General features: G+C 34.7%; 1 protein-coding gene across 2 annotated transcripts in view; it reads left to right on the top strand.

Annotated features, from left to right (window-relative positions):
• The window catches only part of LOC123530232 (coadhesin-like), a 29865-nt gene extending 17347 nt beyond the window's left edge, over nt 1-12518 (top strand). The window contains exons 9-12 of one of the 2 annotated variants that reach the window (XM_053521875.1): nt 5172-5342; nt 7336-7437; nt 7624-7759; nt 10929-12518. In XM_053521875.1, the coding sequence (XP_053377850.1) occupies nt 5172-5342; nt 7336-7437; nt 7624-7759; nt 10929-11103 (584 nt within the window). In that variant the 3' untranslated portion in view covers nt 11104-12518. The remainder of the gene's footprint in view (nt 1-5171; nt 5343-7335; nt 7438-7623; nt 7760-10928) is intronic. The other variant, XM_053521876.1, reaches the window with a different exon arrangement.
• Nucleotides 12519-13113: the final 595 nt, after the last annotated feature.

The following is a 13113-nucleotide window of genomic DNA, read 5'->3' as shown; positions in this document are numbered from 1 at the left end:
TAATGTGTATATATCAGCCAAAGTAAGAAATGCAAATCTTATTGCAAAACGTCAAAGTCAACCCTGATAATTGAAGGTCAAAGTTCATTTTCATGCAAAAATGTGAAAAATGTTACCTTTACGTTTTTAATCTGTTTAATATGTTTTCACATTATTAGCGACTGAAGTTAGTTTGTTTAAATGTCTGTATGCCAGGCAAAGTCAGCAGTGCAGATGTAACCCCAAAATTGCCAAGGGTAAGGCTTATATGAAAGGTCAAAGGTCAAATTTGTGTGAAAAATGCATGAATAGCTTCCTGTTCGACATATAAATGCTATTTCTAATCATTATTAGTAATTGCTCGTGATTTATTTTAATGTATATATGTCCCACAATGTCAGTAATAAAGATATCGTCTGAAATCAGACAAGTTCAAATGTGATATTAAGGGTCAAAGGTCTTTTTCATGTAAAAGAATGAAAAAATGGCTCTTTAACATTTCTTCTTGTTGATAATATTTCGTCGATATAATTCAACGATATCAGTTCATTTTAATGTATAAATGTTAGGCGATGTCTGGTATGCACATATTATTTCAAAACATTCAAGGTCAACCATAATCTCAAAGGTCAAAGGTCAAAAAAGAGAGTAAAATGTTGCAATAATATCACCTGTTTGTAATAATTTTTATTGTTTAAAGGTATTTGTTTTGTCATTTTAGTAACTGATCGTTGTTCATTTTACTGTATATATGTCAGACGATGTCATGGAAGAGAAAATAAGTCAAGGTCAAACCTGGTATTGGAGGTCAGGTGTCACTTTTGTATAAAAAATCACAAAATTTACCATACTTACTCATTACTTTGATGAAAAATAAATTGTTGTTATAATTCACTGTTAGCAATTTATTTTAATGTATACATGACAAGCAAGGTCAGCAATGTAGGTCTTATTCTTATAAGTCAAAGGAAAACCTATTATCAAAGGTCAAAGGTCAAATTTGTGTAAGAATTCGCAAAATAACAAGAATTTTGCAATGATTTTTCTTTATTGTGTAGGTTATTTTTGTCAGTACTAGTAAAACTGATCAGTATTCATTTTAAAGTATATACAACTGACAATATTACTGTTGAAATAATAATGAAAAATAAGTCAAGGTCAAACCTGACATTTAAGGTCAAAGGTCATTTTCATGTAAAAATTCAAAATACAGCATTTTTAATTTCTTCTTCGTTACAAATTATCTTGTCATTTTGTTCATTGAAAATTATTTTGTCTTATGTTTATTTGTAAATCAGTGTCAGCAATGCAGATCTAATTTCAAAAACAGTGATTGGTAAAGGATATCAAAGGTAAAAGGTGAAATTTGTGTGAAAGATAGCAAAAAAAGCATTTATGCAATACATTTCATTGTTTAAATGTATTTTGTCATTATTAATATCTTATGGTTATTCCTTGAAGTTTCATGCATGTATATATATATATGGGTCAATGTCAACAATGAAGAGATCATAAGTCATGAGTCTAGATCAGCCCTGATGTTAAAGTTTAAAATTCAGTTTTGGGTAATAAACTCAAAAGATAACACTGTTATTTCATTTCTTTATTCAAACATATCTTGTTATAACTTGATGTTAATTCATTTTAATGTTAGCCTTTACTTACTTACTTCCTTACTGCCTTCCATCTTCTTATGGCCGTTTTATATCTTATGATTAGATGCGGCAATGAACTGCACCGTATTCTGCAGGTCGCTGGCATCACTCCACGGCTTGGTCTCAAACGGGATGTCTGTTGGCCAAACTTTCTGGCGTGCTTCTTCCAGAAAGGAACAGATCTGCAAAATGTGAAACGGTGTTTGTTCCTCTGATCCGCACTGACATTTAGCTTTCTCTGCAACTCCCAGCTTCTTCGTATGTTTTCTCAGGCCACAGTCTTCAGTGCGCAGACGGAAGGCAGTTAATTGGCTGTTCAGCTTGTGTAGACAGTCCTGATTTGGCAGGTAACCTCCATTTATGTTATTCCAGTCTGACGCAAAGCTGTTCTTCCATAGAGTCTGAGCTTCTCTGTATGAAGTTGGAGGTTGGGGCTGTAGTTTCCTGGTTGCTGTCTTTGCAAGTTTGTGGGCAGCTTCATTTCTAGCTATGTCCACATGTGCAGGAATCCATCGAAATGCTACATTGTTGCTCTCAGGCAGGAGATTGATGTTTTTCAACAGCTGTCTGATTAAGTTGTCTGATGGAACTGCTGAGAGAGCCTGAAGAGGTGACTTGGGGTCTGTAAGGAATATATTGTCCCTTTTCTCCTCGCTCATACAGTTCGTGTGTCGCCGATGTGAGGGCTTGTATCTGGATCTGTTGTTGGAGCATCTCTTGCTCCTCGCTCATACAGTTCGTGTGTCGCTGATGTGAGGGCTTGTATCTGGATCTGTTGTTGGAGCATCTCTTGCCGACTGGATGAGAGAGTATAAAGGAGGAGCTGTCTGAAAATTTGATATAGGCACCACTCCCAGCTTTCTGAACTGCCTTTTCCACTGATCCATCGGTATATGCTTGGATCCAAGAGTGTGCTGGATAGCGGTTATTGATCATTTCTAGCGTAAGAGATTGTTGGTAAGCCTGATGTTGCTTTCCCTTTTCTTCTACTCCTGGCACCTCCAATCTGATCTTAGGAGCACATTGTCTGGGAATCCATTAATTGGGCTCGAGCGGCTCTGCCACTGTGTCCAGTGCTGCTGCTTTCCCTTTTTGTAGTTCTTTGACGATATGGTTAAGACTCTGTCTTTTCAGTCTGTCCTTGGTTCTGCTCTTGTGTTTTGAGTGGAGTGGCTGTCTCTTTGCCTTCTCTGTATGCACAAAAGCTTTGTACTCTCGTCTTGTCTCTTATGGCTCAGGGTTGGCTGTCTTTTCCATTTATTTTATTGGAGTTGTCTCATTGCCCCGGGATTTTTTGGCTAATTTTCACGCAAATTTGACCTTTGAGTTTTGATAATAGGTTTGGCTTTGTCTTATTTGGATAAGACCTACATTCCTTACCTTGCTTGACATGTAAACATTAAAATAAATTGCTAACAGAAAATTCTAACAAGCGCTTTTTTTTAACAAAGTAATGAGTAAGTATGGTAAATTTGATCTTTTACACAAAAAATGACCCCTGACCTTTAATACCAGGTTCGACCTTGACTTATTTTCTCTTCCATGACATCGTCTGACATATATACAGTAAAATGAACAACGATCAGTTACTAAAATGACAAATCAAATATTTTTAAACAATAAAAATTATTACAAACAGGTGATATTATTGCAACATTTTACTCACTTTCTTGACCTTTGACCTTTGAAATTATGATTGGCCTTGAATATTTTGCAATAATATGTGCATACCAGACATCGCTTACTTTTTATACATTAAAATGAACTGATATTGTTGATTAATATCGACAAAATATATGTAACAAGAAGAAAAGTTAAAGAGCTATTTTTTCATTCTTTTTCTTGAAAATGACCTTTGACCCTTAATATCACATTTGAATTTGTCTGATTTTAGACGATATCTTTATTACTGACATTATGGGACATATATACATTAAAATAAATCACGAGCAATTACAAATAATGATCAGAAATAGCTGTTATATTTCAAAAAGGAAACTATTCATGCATTTTTTCACACAAATTTGACCTTTGACCTTTGATATAAGCTTTATCCTTGGCAGTTTTGGGGTAAACTTTGCACTGCTGACTTTGCCTGACATACAGACACTAAAACGAATTAACTTTAGTGACTAACAATGTGAATACATATTAAAAACGTTAGAAAAAGTAAATGTAACATTTTTCATATTTTTGCATGAAAATGAACTTTGACCTTCAATTATCAGGGTTGACCTTGACGTTTCGCAATAAGATTTGCATTTCTGACTTTGACTGATATAAATACATTACATATATAAAACTGAGTGACTTATGATAACAAACTAATTTTTAAGAATAAAAATAAATTTCAAATATACCAATTTTTGTGATTTGTACATAAATTTGACCTTTGACCTTAAATATCAAGTTTGCCCTTCATTCCTTTTTGATGAATTTCTTCTTGCTGACATTGGTTGACATATATACATTTACTGACAATCAAATAGCTACTGTAATTAAACATTGAAAAAACTAGTAGACGTAAACTTTACCCTACCCCCTAAATTTTTACAAGTGAGTTTTACCTCCTCTATCACAAACATAAATGAACAAAATATAGATAGGCACGGCTTTGACACTTAAGAAATGGGTTTTCATGGAGGATATGAAATATTGTTTCCAAAAATGTATAAACTTCTTTTGGCCTCAATTGTTGCAATAAAAGTCCGTGAGCTCTCGGACCATATCACTCAATCTTTGCTGCCTTTTTAAAATCAATTTGTGTTTTTAAATTACAAACCCGTGAAACGGCTATAAGTATAAACGAAACAAAAGCAAAAACGGTAGCAGTCGTATGATTTTACTGATGATCTGAATAAACACGATGGACCTTAATATATATAGATAAGATGTCGAGCGCTCGAGAAAAGATGTCGTGCGCTCGAGATAAGATGTCGTGCGCTTGGAAAAAGATGTGTTGCGCACGAGATAAGTTGTCGTGCGCTCGAGATAAGATGTCGTGCCCTCGACATAATATGTCGTGCGTTGAAATAAGATGTCGTGCGCTCGAGATAAAATGTCGTTCGCACGAAATAAGATGCTGAACGCTAGAGAAAAGATGTCGTGCTCTCGAGATAAGATGTCGAGAGCTCGAGATAAGGTGTCGTGCGTACGAGGTAAGATGTCGTGCTTACGAAATAAGATGTCGAGCGCTTGAGATAAAATGTCGTGCTGACGAGATAATTTAATCTTTAAAAAGAAATGCATGTCCTAAGGATACCACTGTACATTTAGGCCTTGTATCAACAAATAATGAGCTTGCCATTCTTGCCGTTTGGGCTGCAACAATTTTTGTTATCTTTGGTTAAGTTTTATATGTAAGCTATACTTCAGATACTTACGCACTGTTATGATCAGGTTTCAGGTCCAACAACTCTATTATTATTTTCATTATTTCAACTTTTGAGTGGCAACGTTTTTGCTTACTACTAATAATAATAGTCGAGCGTTTTGTCTTAATAACTCCTAAAAAAGTTAAGATTTATTCACTTTCAGTCAATGGACATTGGTCAGACTGGAGTAACTTTACCAAGTGTACAGTGTCCTGTGCCGGCGGGACGAAGGTTCGAAATAGAACCTGTCTGTTTGACGAATCGGCACCTCATGGAGCCCAGTGCTTCGGCAACATAACAGATACACGGGATTGCAATACTGTGCGTTGTCCAGGTATGTTATTTGATTAACACACACACACACGTACACACACACACACGCACACACACGCACACACGCGCGCGCACACACACACACACACACACACACACACATTACTAACTTACATAGATAAACAAACAGACAAGTAAGATATAACAACACTGTAGGGCCATATATAGTTTTCCATTGTTTAATGTAGTTATAGCTAATTAGGTGATTGATTTTTTGGTTCAAATTAAAAAATTGAACCAGATCATTTAGATCTGCATTTTGTGCCTCCAAATGACTTTGGAGTGGCACTTAGACTTACCCTTGTCCTTCCGTCTGTCCGTCTGAATTTTTGTCGTGCAAATCTTAGTAAGTATTTGACCATCTAACCTCTGGATTGTAATTCAGCACGTGAAGTTGTGCACCGGGGGTTTTAATTGGGATCCCGCACAGTCAGGCCATTGACTTAGTCAAAAATATGTAAATTTTTATCGTTAAACATATCATTTCGCCAGACCAGAGTCATGATCCTTGACTAACGGGATGAAAGTGTATGTCGTACATATCTCAAAAAGTATTTGACCCAAGGTCATGAAACATCATAGGATTATTATTCAGCATGTGAAGTTGTGCATTTGGGATTTTGTGTTGGATTTCTATCAGTCAGATCAGAGTTGGCCCTTGATTGTCAAAAATATGCATAAAGGGCACACAAGTTTGTGTCACATGTATTTGACTTAGACTGATAAAACATTAAGACATTGTTATATAGCATGTGAAGTTGCTCACCTGGTGTTCAGTTTGGGATTTCACTCAGCCAGATAAGAGCTGTGGTCCTTGACTTAGTGAACAATACACATAAAGTGCTTAAACGTTTGCCTTGCATATATCTGAAAAAAATCTCAACTGGAGTCATAAAATCATATAAATGTGAATGTCATTCAGCATGTAAATTTCTGCACATGAGGTTTTTGTTTCACATTGCAAGAGTTATGAAACTTGATTTAGTCAAAAAATAAAAGTCTGTGTTGCATGTATCTTAAAATGTACTTGACATAGAGTCATTAAACATTAGAAAATTGTTATATAGCATGTAAGTTGTGCACCGGGTGTTCTCTTTTTGGATTTTACTCAGCTAGGTCAGACTTATGGTTCTTCACTTTGCGAAAAAGACACATAAAATGCTTAAAATTTTGTGCGGCATATATTTTTTATAAATATTTCACATAGAGTCATGAAACCATGTACATTGACAGGAGAGGGGGGCGGGGGCGGTTACCTGTGTCCTATAGACACACATCTAGTGTGATACATAACCAGGAAAACAATCATAAAGAAAGAAATCATGTTCTCTGGGGATTTATTTTTATAAAACCATACATAATCAATAATATCAATATATAGATAAGTGTTGCAAAAATATTTAAGAGAGCCAGTTGCCGAATCGCGTCCGAATAATCAACTGCCTTGATTATTCGATATTTTTTCAGAAAATCAGTTTTTGGGGTCAGTAAGTCAAAGGTCAAGGTCCAAGAGGCCTGAACTTAGAAAACTGTTTCCACTCAATAACTTCAGAACTATATAAACAGGTATCTTTGAACGTGATAGCACTATTGGTCTTATTAAGTTGATGACCCCTATTGCATTAGGGGTTATTAGGTCAAGGTCTGAGTGTTAACTGGACTGAAAATGGGACAACTTAACATTGGGGCATACATGTTTTACAAACAGTACTTGTATAATATTTTTACTTCAATTCTCTTATCTTTTTTTTGATACAGGGTCATGTTTCCTTTGCCAAGGACCTCCCGTCATCTGTGAAAAACTAAATTTTCCTGCAGAATGCCCGAAAGATTTTCCAGAAAAAATAGACGTATTTCAGACATTTTTCCGTTTTGGGTGGCATCTAAGTATTTTGATGATAGTTCAAGCGTGTACATTGAATTGGTGGTCAATTTACATGGAGAACTTATGGTAAATACGATTTTATAACATTATACATTCTTTGTCATTTTAGCTACCACAATCTCCACCTCAACGACAACAACTCCAACAACTACAACTCGCGCGACCACAACACCATCGACTACGACCACAATCGCCTTACCAACAACTCCGAGTAAGTCAAAAATAAAAACAGTTAAGGGCAGGGGAACGTTTGAAGTTATGGATATTATAATATGTTTTTTCATGAAAACGACTTTATAGCTTAAAATTTGACAGCTAACATCCAAACAGGTCGAAAGCTTTACAAATGAACATATATTACTCTTACTTCAAATTCTCTTATTCATTTCTGTTACAGGGTCATGTTTCACTTGCCAAGGACCTCCCGTCATCTGTGAGAAACTAAATTTTCCTGCAGATTGCCCGCTAGAAAAGCAGTTTTGTATCAACTCTTTGAGCAACTTCAAGAATGCATCCAGAATCGTTGATATGAGGTATGTATCATTTAGTCAAAACCAGTCATTGTTTGGGGGTTTCATTTGTATGCGTTTTTGCAATCAGTGCTTTTGTGGCTTTCATTACCCTGGTATTTAATCCGTCATTTATGTGCTGTTGCAATTATTGCTCCTGCAGCTTTCACTGTCATAATGCTTTTTACACGTCATTTAGGCGTTGTCGCAATCATTGAAGATGCAGCTTTTATAGTCCTAGTGTTTTTTACCCGCCATTTGTATGTGTTGTCACTATAATTGCTGCTGCAGCTTTCACCGTCATAATGTTTTACCAGCCATTTGCATCTGTCGTCGCAATTATTGTAACTGCAGTGTCCATATTCGTAGTGTTTCATTTATTATTTGTTTGTGTTGTCGCAGTGACTGTTACTGCAGCTTTCATCGTCATAGTGTTTTACCGGCCATTTTCATGTGTTGTCGCAATTACTGTTACTGCATCGTCCAGATTCTTAGTGTTTCATTTGTCATTTGTTTGTGTTGCCATGATTGCTACTGCAGCTTTGATCGTCATAGTGTTTTACCAGTCCTTTGTATGTTTTGTTGCGATCATGTTTACTGCAGCGTCCGTAGTCCGTACCTGTCAGGAGTACGTGTTGCTGCAAACATTGTTACTGCACTGTTAATATTCCTAGTGTTTTTACTTGTCATTTGTATGTGTTGTCGCAGTCATTGTTAGTGCAATTTTCATAAACACGGTGGTTTACCAGTCACTTGTAAGTTTTATCAGAATCGTTGATTATGCAGGTTTCACAGACCTGATGTCTTATTTAAAATGAGTTCGAAATTGTTCATGAGTCATTTATCGGACCACAAAATTGTAAGTAAAGACGAGCAAGAACTGCGTTAAAAGTTTGTCTGTATTTTATAGCCATATATCTGCGTATCAAATATAATTTTAGTCCATTTATCCTTTCAAAAAGTTATCGCACGGATATCGACACTTTTGCATATTATACACAAGTAGCCATAACGTAGCTGATTGTAACGAAAATCAACCTCGATCCGGCGACTGTATCTTATGATTACAAACCTGTGTACCAAACATCAGCTCGATCCATCTATACTTCAGATAAATTCACGGCTGCACCGACACAGTGACTCCTGCAAACTCCCTTAAACTTTGTTAATGAGAGTATAATAAGTTCATAAACATCTGCCTCAGTACACACTGAATTGGATAATTTCCATTTGTCCAGCTGCGGACGGAAGCTAATATTACATTAAGATAAATGTCATTTATTTAATCTTTTTTGTTATCATTGTATGATATCCCTTTGACTCCAACATTACTGGTACATAGGCAGTACCTGATAAATGCCTACATTTGGCAAGAGATATCGTTATTTCCAATCAGTAAACAAACAAATTTAATACAAAATGTAAATTATGTTAAAAAAACTATTTTGTTAATTTGAGGGACTTTTTGATTTTCTGCTTTTTGCCACACTTTTCTAACTTTAAATATTTCAGGGACTATCTCCACAACAGATTAAAAGTCAGTTCTGCTATTAATTTAGGTTACTTTTTTATGGATTTCGTGTTTTGTCATAAAAAATCGTGTAATAACTCTAACGACAATCAAGAACAACTATCCTAAACTAATCCCTATTTACTACGGGCCACTCACTAAACCTGAACAAATTCCTAGGTGCTTTTGTTTTATAAATTTATATCTATAAAATTAATAGAAAGCTATAGATTTCGATGATGATTTTTACCTATAATAATAATGGCTCAAACGCCCCGGAGGAATAACCAAGGAGAAACAGATAGAAAGGGAATCAATGCCTTTCCATGAGTCCAACATACGGACTTTTCTCCTTTATTGACATAAAAGCTTTATTACTAGTCCATCCATTGAACACGTACATGTTTAATATACAATAAAGATTTTAAGAAGCCAAAGTTGGCAGTATTCTTTACTTTGAAAGCCAGTTAGACATTGTTTGCAATTTTACTTTAAATATTTAGGACATATGTATTGATTTAAGTTCTTTTTTAATTTTGAAAATACACTTTTATGAAAATGACATCTAAGTAACGTCAACCCAGAGAGTGTTAGCCTCAGTTCTTCATCTGTTTACATTACAAATAATGTTATACGAAATAACTGAATGGAAGTGAAACGAACAGTCATGAACATATTTCTAAATTTTATTCTTGCTCAGAATGTCATGGTGAATAAACCACTGATGATTATTATTTTTGAGTCTTAAAAGGCTGAGACTATTTTTGTACATTTGCCTCATAAAGTTGTACTGACGGCTACAACTAATATTCAGAATTTTCCACATGTTTATTATAATCAGTTGAACTGGGTAGCTAATTGATTCACCAACTTTGTAACAGATTTTTTTAACCCTTTCCTGCTAAATTTCTATAATGAACTTGTCCATCTTTCAATTTGGACAGTACCATTAACTGTTAAAATGTATGCTTACCAAAAAGATACTGACCGAATGGCGAACAGTGCAGATCATGATTAGACTGCACGGATGTGCAGGCTGATCACGATCCACACTGATCGCAAAGGCCGAATCAAATGTGCCCAGCATGGTAAGGATTAAACAAATGTTTTCTTTATTATGCTCCAAGATACAACATATATGGCGGCAATGTTGGAGTCACGCATGTCTGTCAGTCTGTTTCTAGTTTGTGTCAGCTCTTCATAACCGCAGGAAGAATTTCATCAAACTGGTATCAGTTAGTAATGTGCTGAGCACAGAATCCAAGCTACTTCGTCCAAGGTCAAGGTCACACTTAAAGTTCGAAGGTCATATAGCTCAACTTCGTGTCAAAAGCACTTTGAAGATTTTCTTAAAACTAAAAACATTTACCTCATCAAGACAACATGCAGAGCGCACATGTCAGGTAACAAGGTCAATGTCACATTTAGAGGTTAATGATCAAATTTTCATTTCCAGAAAAGTTTATGTTCTGTCTACTGGAACTGTACTGAATTATAAAATACTCATTTGATTAACTAACGGTTAGAATGTGCTTAGTGATATCGTTGTATAGATCTCTGCAAAACTTTTCTAATGATATGCGTTACTCTATTTTTGAAGTTTAGTTAGAACATTGTGGAATCCGGGCGACGAATAACGAATTACATCTCAAATATGAGTTTTCATATATGTTCTTTTAATAGATGCGGAACAAGAAAAGAATGCCAGACAGGATGGTTTGAGAAATATTCGACAGATGATAAATGCACCAGTTTTGACCAGACTTACTTGTACACCAGCAGGTTCGACTGCGAGTTTTGTTGCAATGAGGACAATTGTAACCAGTTTATTAATCCAGCAATCAAGTGGCATCCGTAATGGCAATAATCAATGGAAAGGATTTTTTAAATACTGCACCATGTTGTGTTATATATATGGAAAATGTGTTAATATTTTCTTTTAACTTCGCAGTAATTTTACTCTTTCAATGATTATACATTTGCCAACATTATTGTAGTTTATGTAAAACGTAAGTAACCCATAAAGGAATTAAAATAAAAAAGAAAATGATTTCAATTTTACAGCTAAATAGATGGTCGTACGACAGTATGCTTGAAAATGTCCATATTAAACATGTTTATTTTCTGATATTGACCTCGTGTCCAAAGAAGTGCATAAGTGTATTAGATAGTAGCGGTATAGACTATTCCAATCCTCACCTAGTTATACCTGGTATTTTAACTTGTAATTTTCAACTCTTAAGAAAAAAAAAGAAACCGTATTCAAGAATTTTGGATTTTTCTTGGAATTAGGTAAGAGTATGAGAATTCGTATAAAGAATATTAATCTACAAAGTTTAAACTTTTTTCATTTAAACTTAAATATATATTGCATAATTATCAATATATAATTTATTGAACAGAACAGAAATTTTATTGTTTTATTTCTGCTCTGTACTGTTTATATCCATTCGTGAATTATGAATATATAATTTTATTGTTTATTTCTGCTCTGTACTGTTTATATCCATTCGTGAATTATGAAGTCCAGTCATTTTTTGTCGTTTTTTCCGTTTATACATGTATAGACTGAAATTGAATTTACAAGCGAAATATTATATAATTTATTGGTAATGCACAGATAACTGACGATGTTTTCATAGGTGCATTTAACGGTCTTTGATTATCTATACTTTTTTAAATGAAATAATACGAGGGGTGTCCAGTTAATACCCGGGGAGCGGTGTCATATATTTCTGTATCATTAAAAATCAATGGAACTGTTATAAAATGTAGATTAGGGAATATTTAGTTGATATGTCAAAGTCATATTTTCTGTGGATAATTGATAAGTAAATGCTACTTCTCGTGGCAACGTCATTTGACGTCATCCAGCCAAATTTTATGTATTTTTCTATTTTGCATTTACTAAAACATTTCTTGCCTTTTACTTATTTTTCAAGCTGTCATTCCTTAAGGATGTACGAGCGTTTGTTTGTTTTTTCAGGATATCCGCCATTTTGAAAAATGTTTCTTTGAATATTGTTTTCTAACAAAAGTTTTGCCAAAAATTAATTCTAAATAATTAAAATATGGGTAATAATGTACCATTTAACCAAATAGATTCTGCTTTTTGCGAGAAAAAAAAATTTCACCCTTATTTTTGGCTGGTATTTGCCTAAAATTGACGTAAGTTTTACAACGGGGTAGGGGCAGGTAATTTCAAAAATCTATGAAAGTAGACCAGGTTTGGTTTTGATATTTTCCTGACTGATACATATGAGCCGCGCCATGAGAAAACCAACATAGTGGGTTTGTTATCAGCATGGATCCAGACCATCCTGCGCATCCGCGCAGTCTGGTCAGGATCCATGCTGTTCGCTAACGGTTTCTCTAATTGCATTAGGCTTTGAAAGCGAACAGCTTGGATGCGCAGTCTGGTCTGGATCCATGCTGGTCGCAAAGCCACTGTGTTGGTTATCTCATGGCGCGGCTCATATAATGATAAGCTATAATTGTAATAAACTTTTTTAAGATAGCGCTTTATTTTATCTAGAAACTATATATTAAAGCAAAAAGAACAAAAAATATCAAAATTCACCAGTTTTTGACAGTTTTTTCTTAATAAATCTCTTAGATGCACGGTGACCCCAACTTTTTTTCATTCCATTTTGAAGCATTTTTGTGTGTCATTAAAGCTGCAAAATATTTATAAAATCTTACCGTCAGAATTTTTTTTGTAGAACTAAATACATGTTTTCCATTGAAAATAAAGAGGGTGGGGTAATTATGTCAACATGCAGAAATGAAAGAGATTTGTTTGTGATATTTATCCTTATATAATACTGACATCACCTTGTATTCATATTAACCAGTTAGACATGAACTC

Source organism: Mercenaria mercenaria, chromosome 13, assembly GCF_021730395.1.
Source record: "Mercenaria mercenaria strain notata chromosome 13, MADL_Memer_1, whole genome shotgun sequence".
NCBI lineage: Eukaryota > Metazoa > Mollusca > Bivalvia > Venerida > Veneridae > Mercenaria > Mercenaria mercenaria.
The sequence above is the reverse complement of the archived record's forward strand: the minus strand, read 5'-3'. Positions and strand labels throughout refer to the sequence as shown.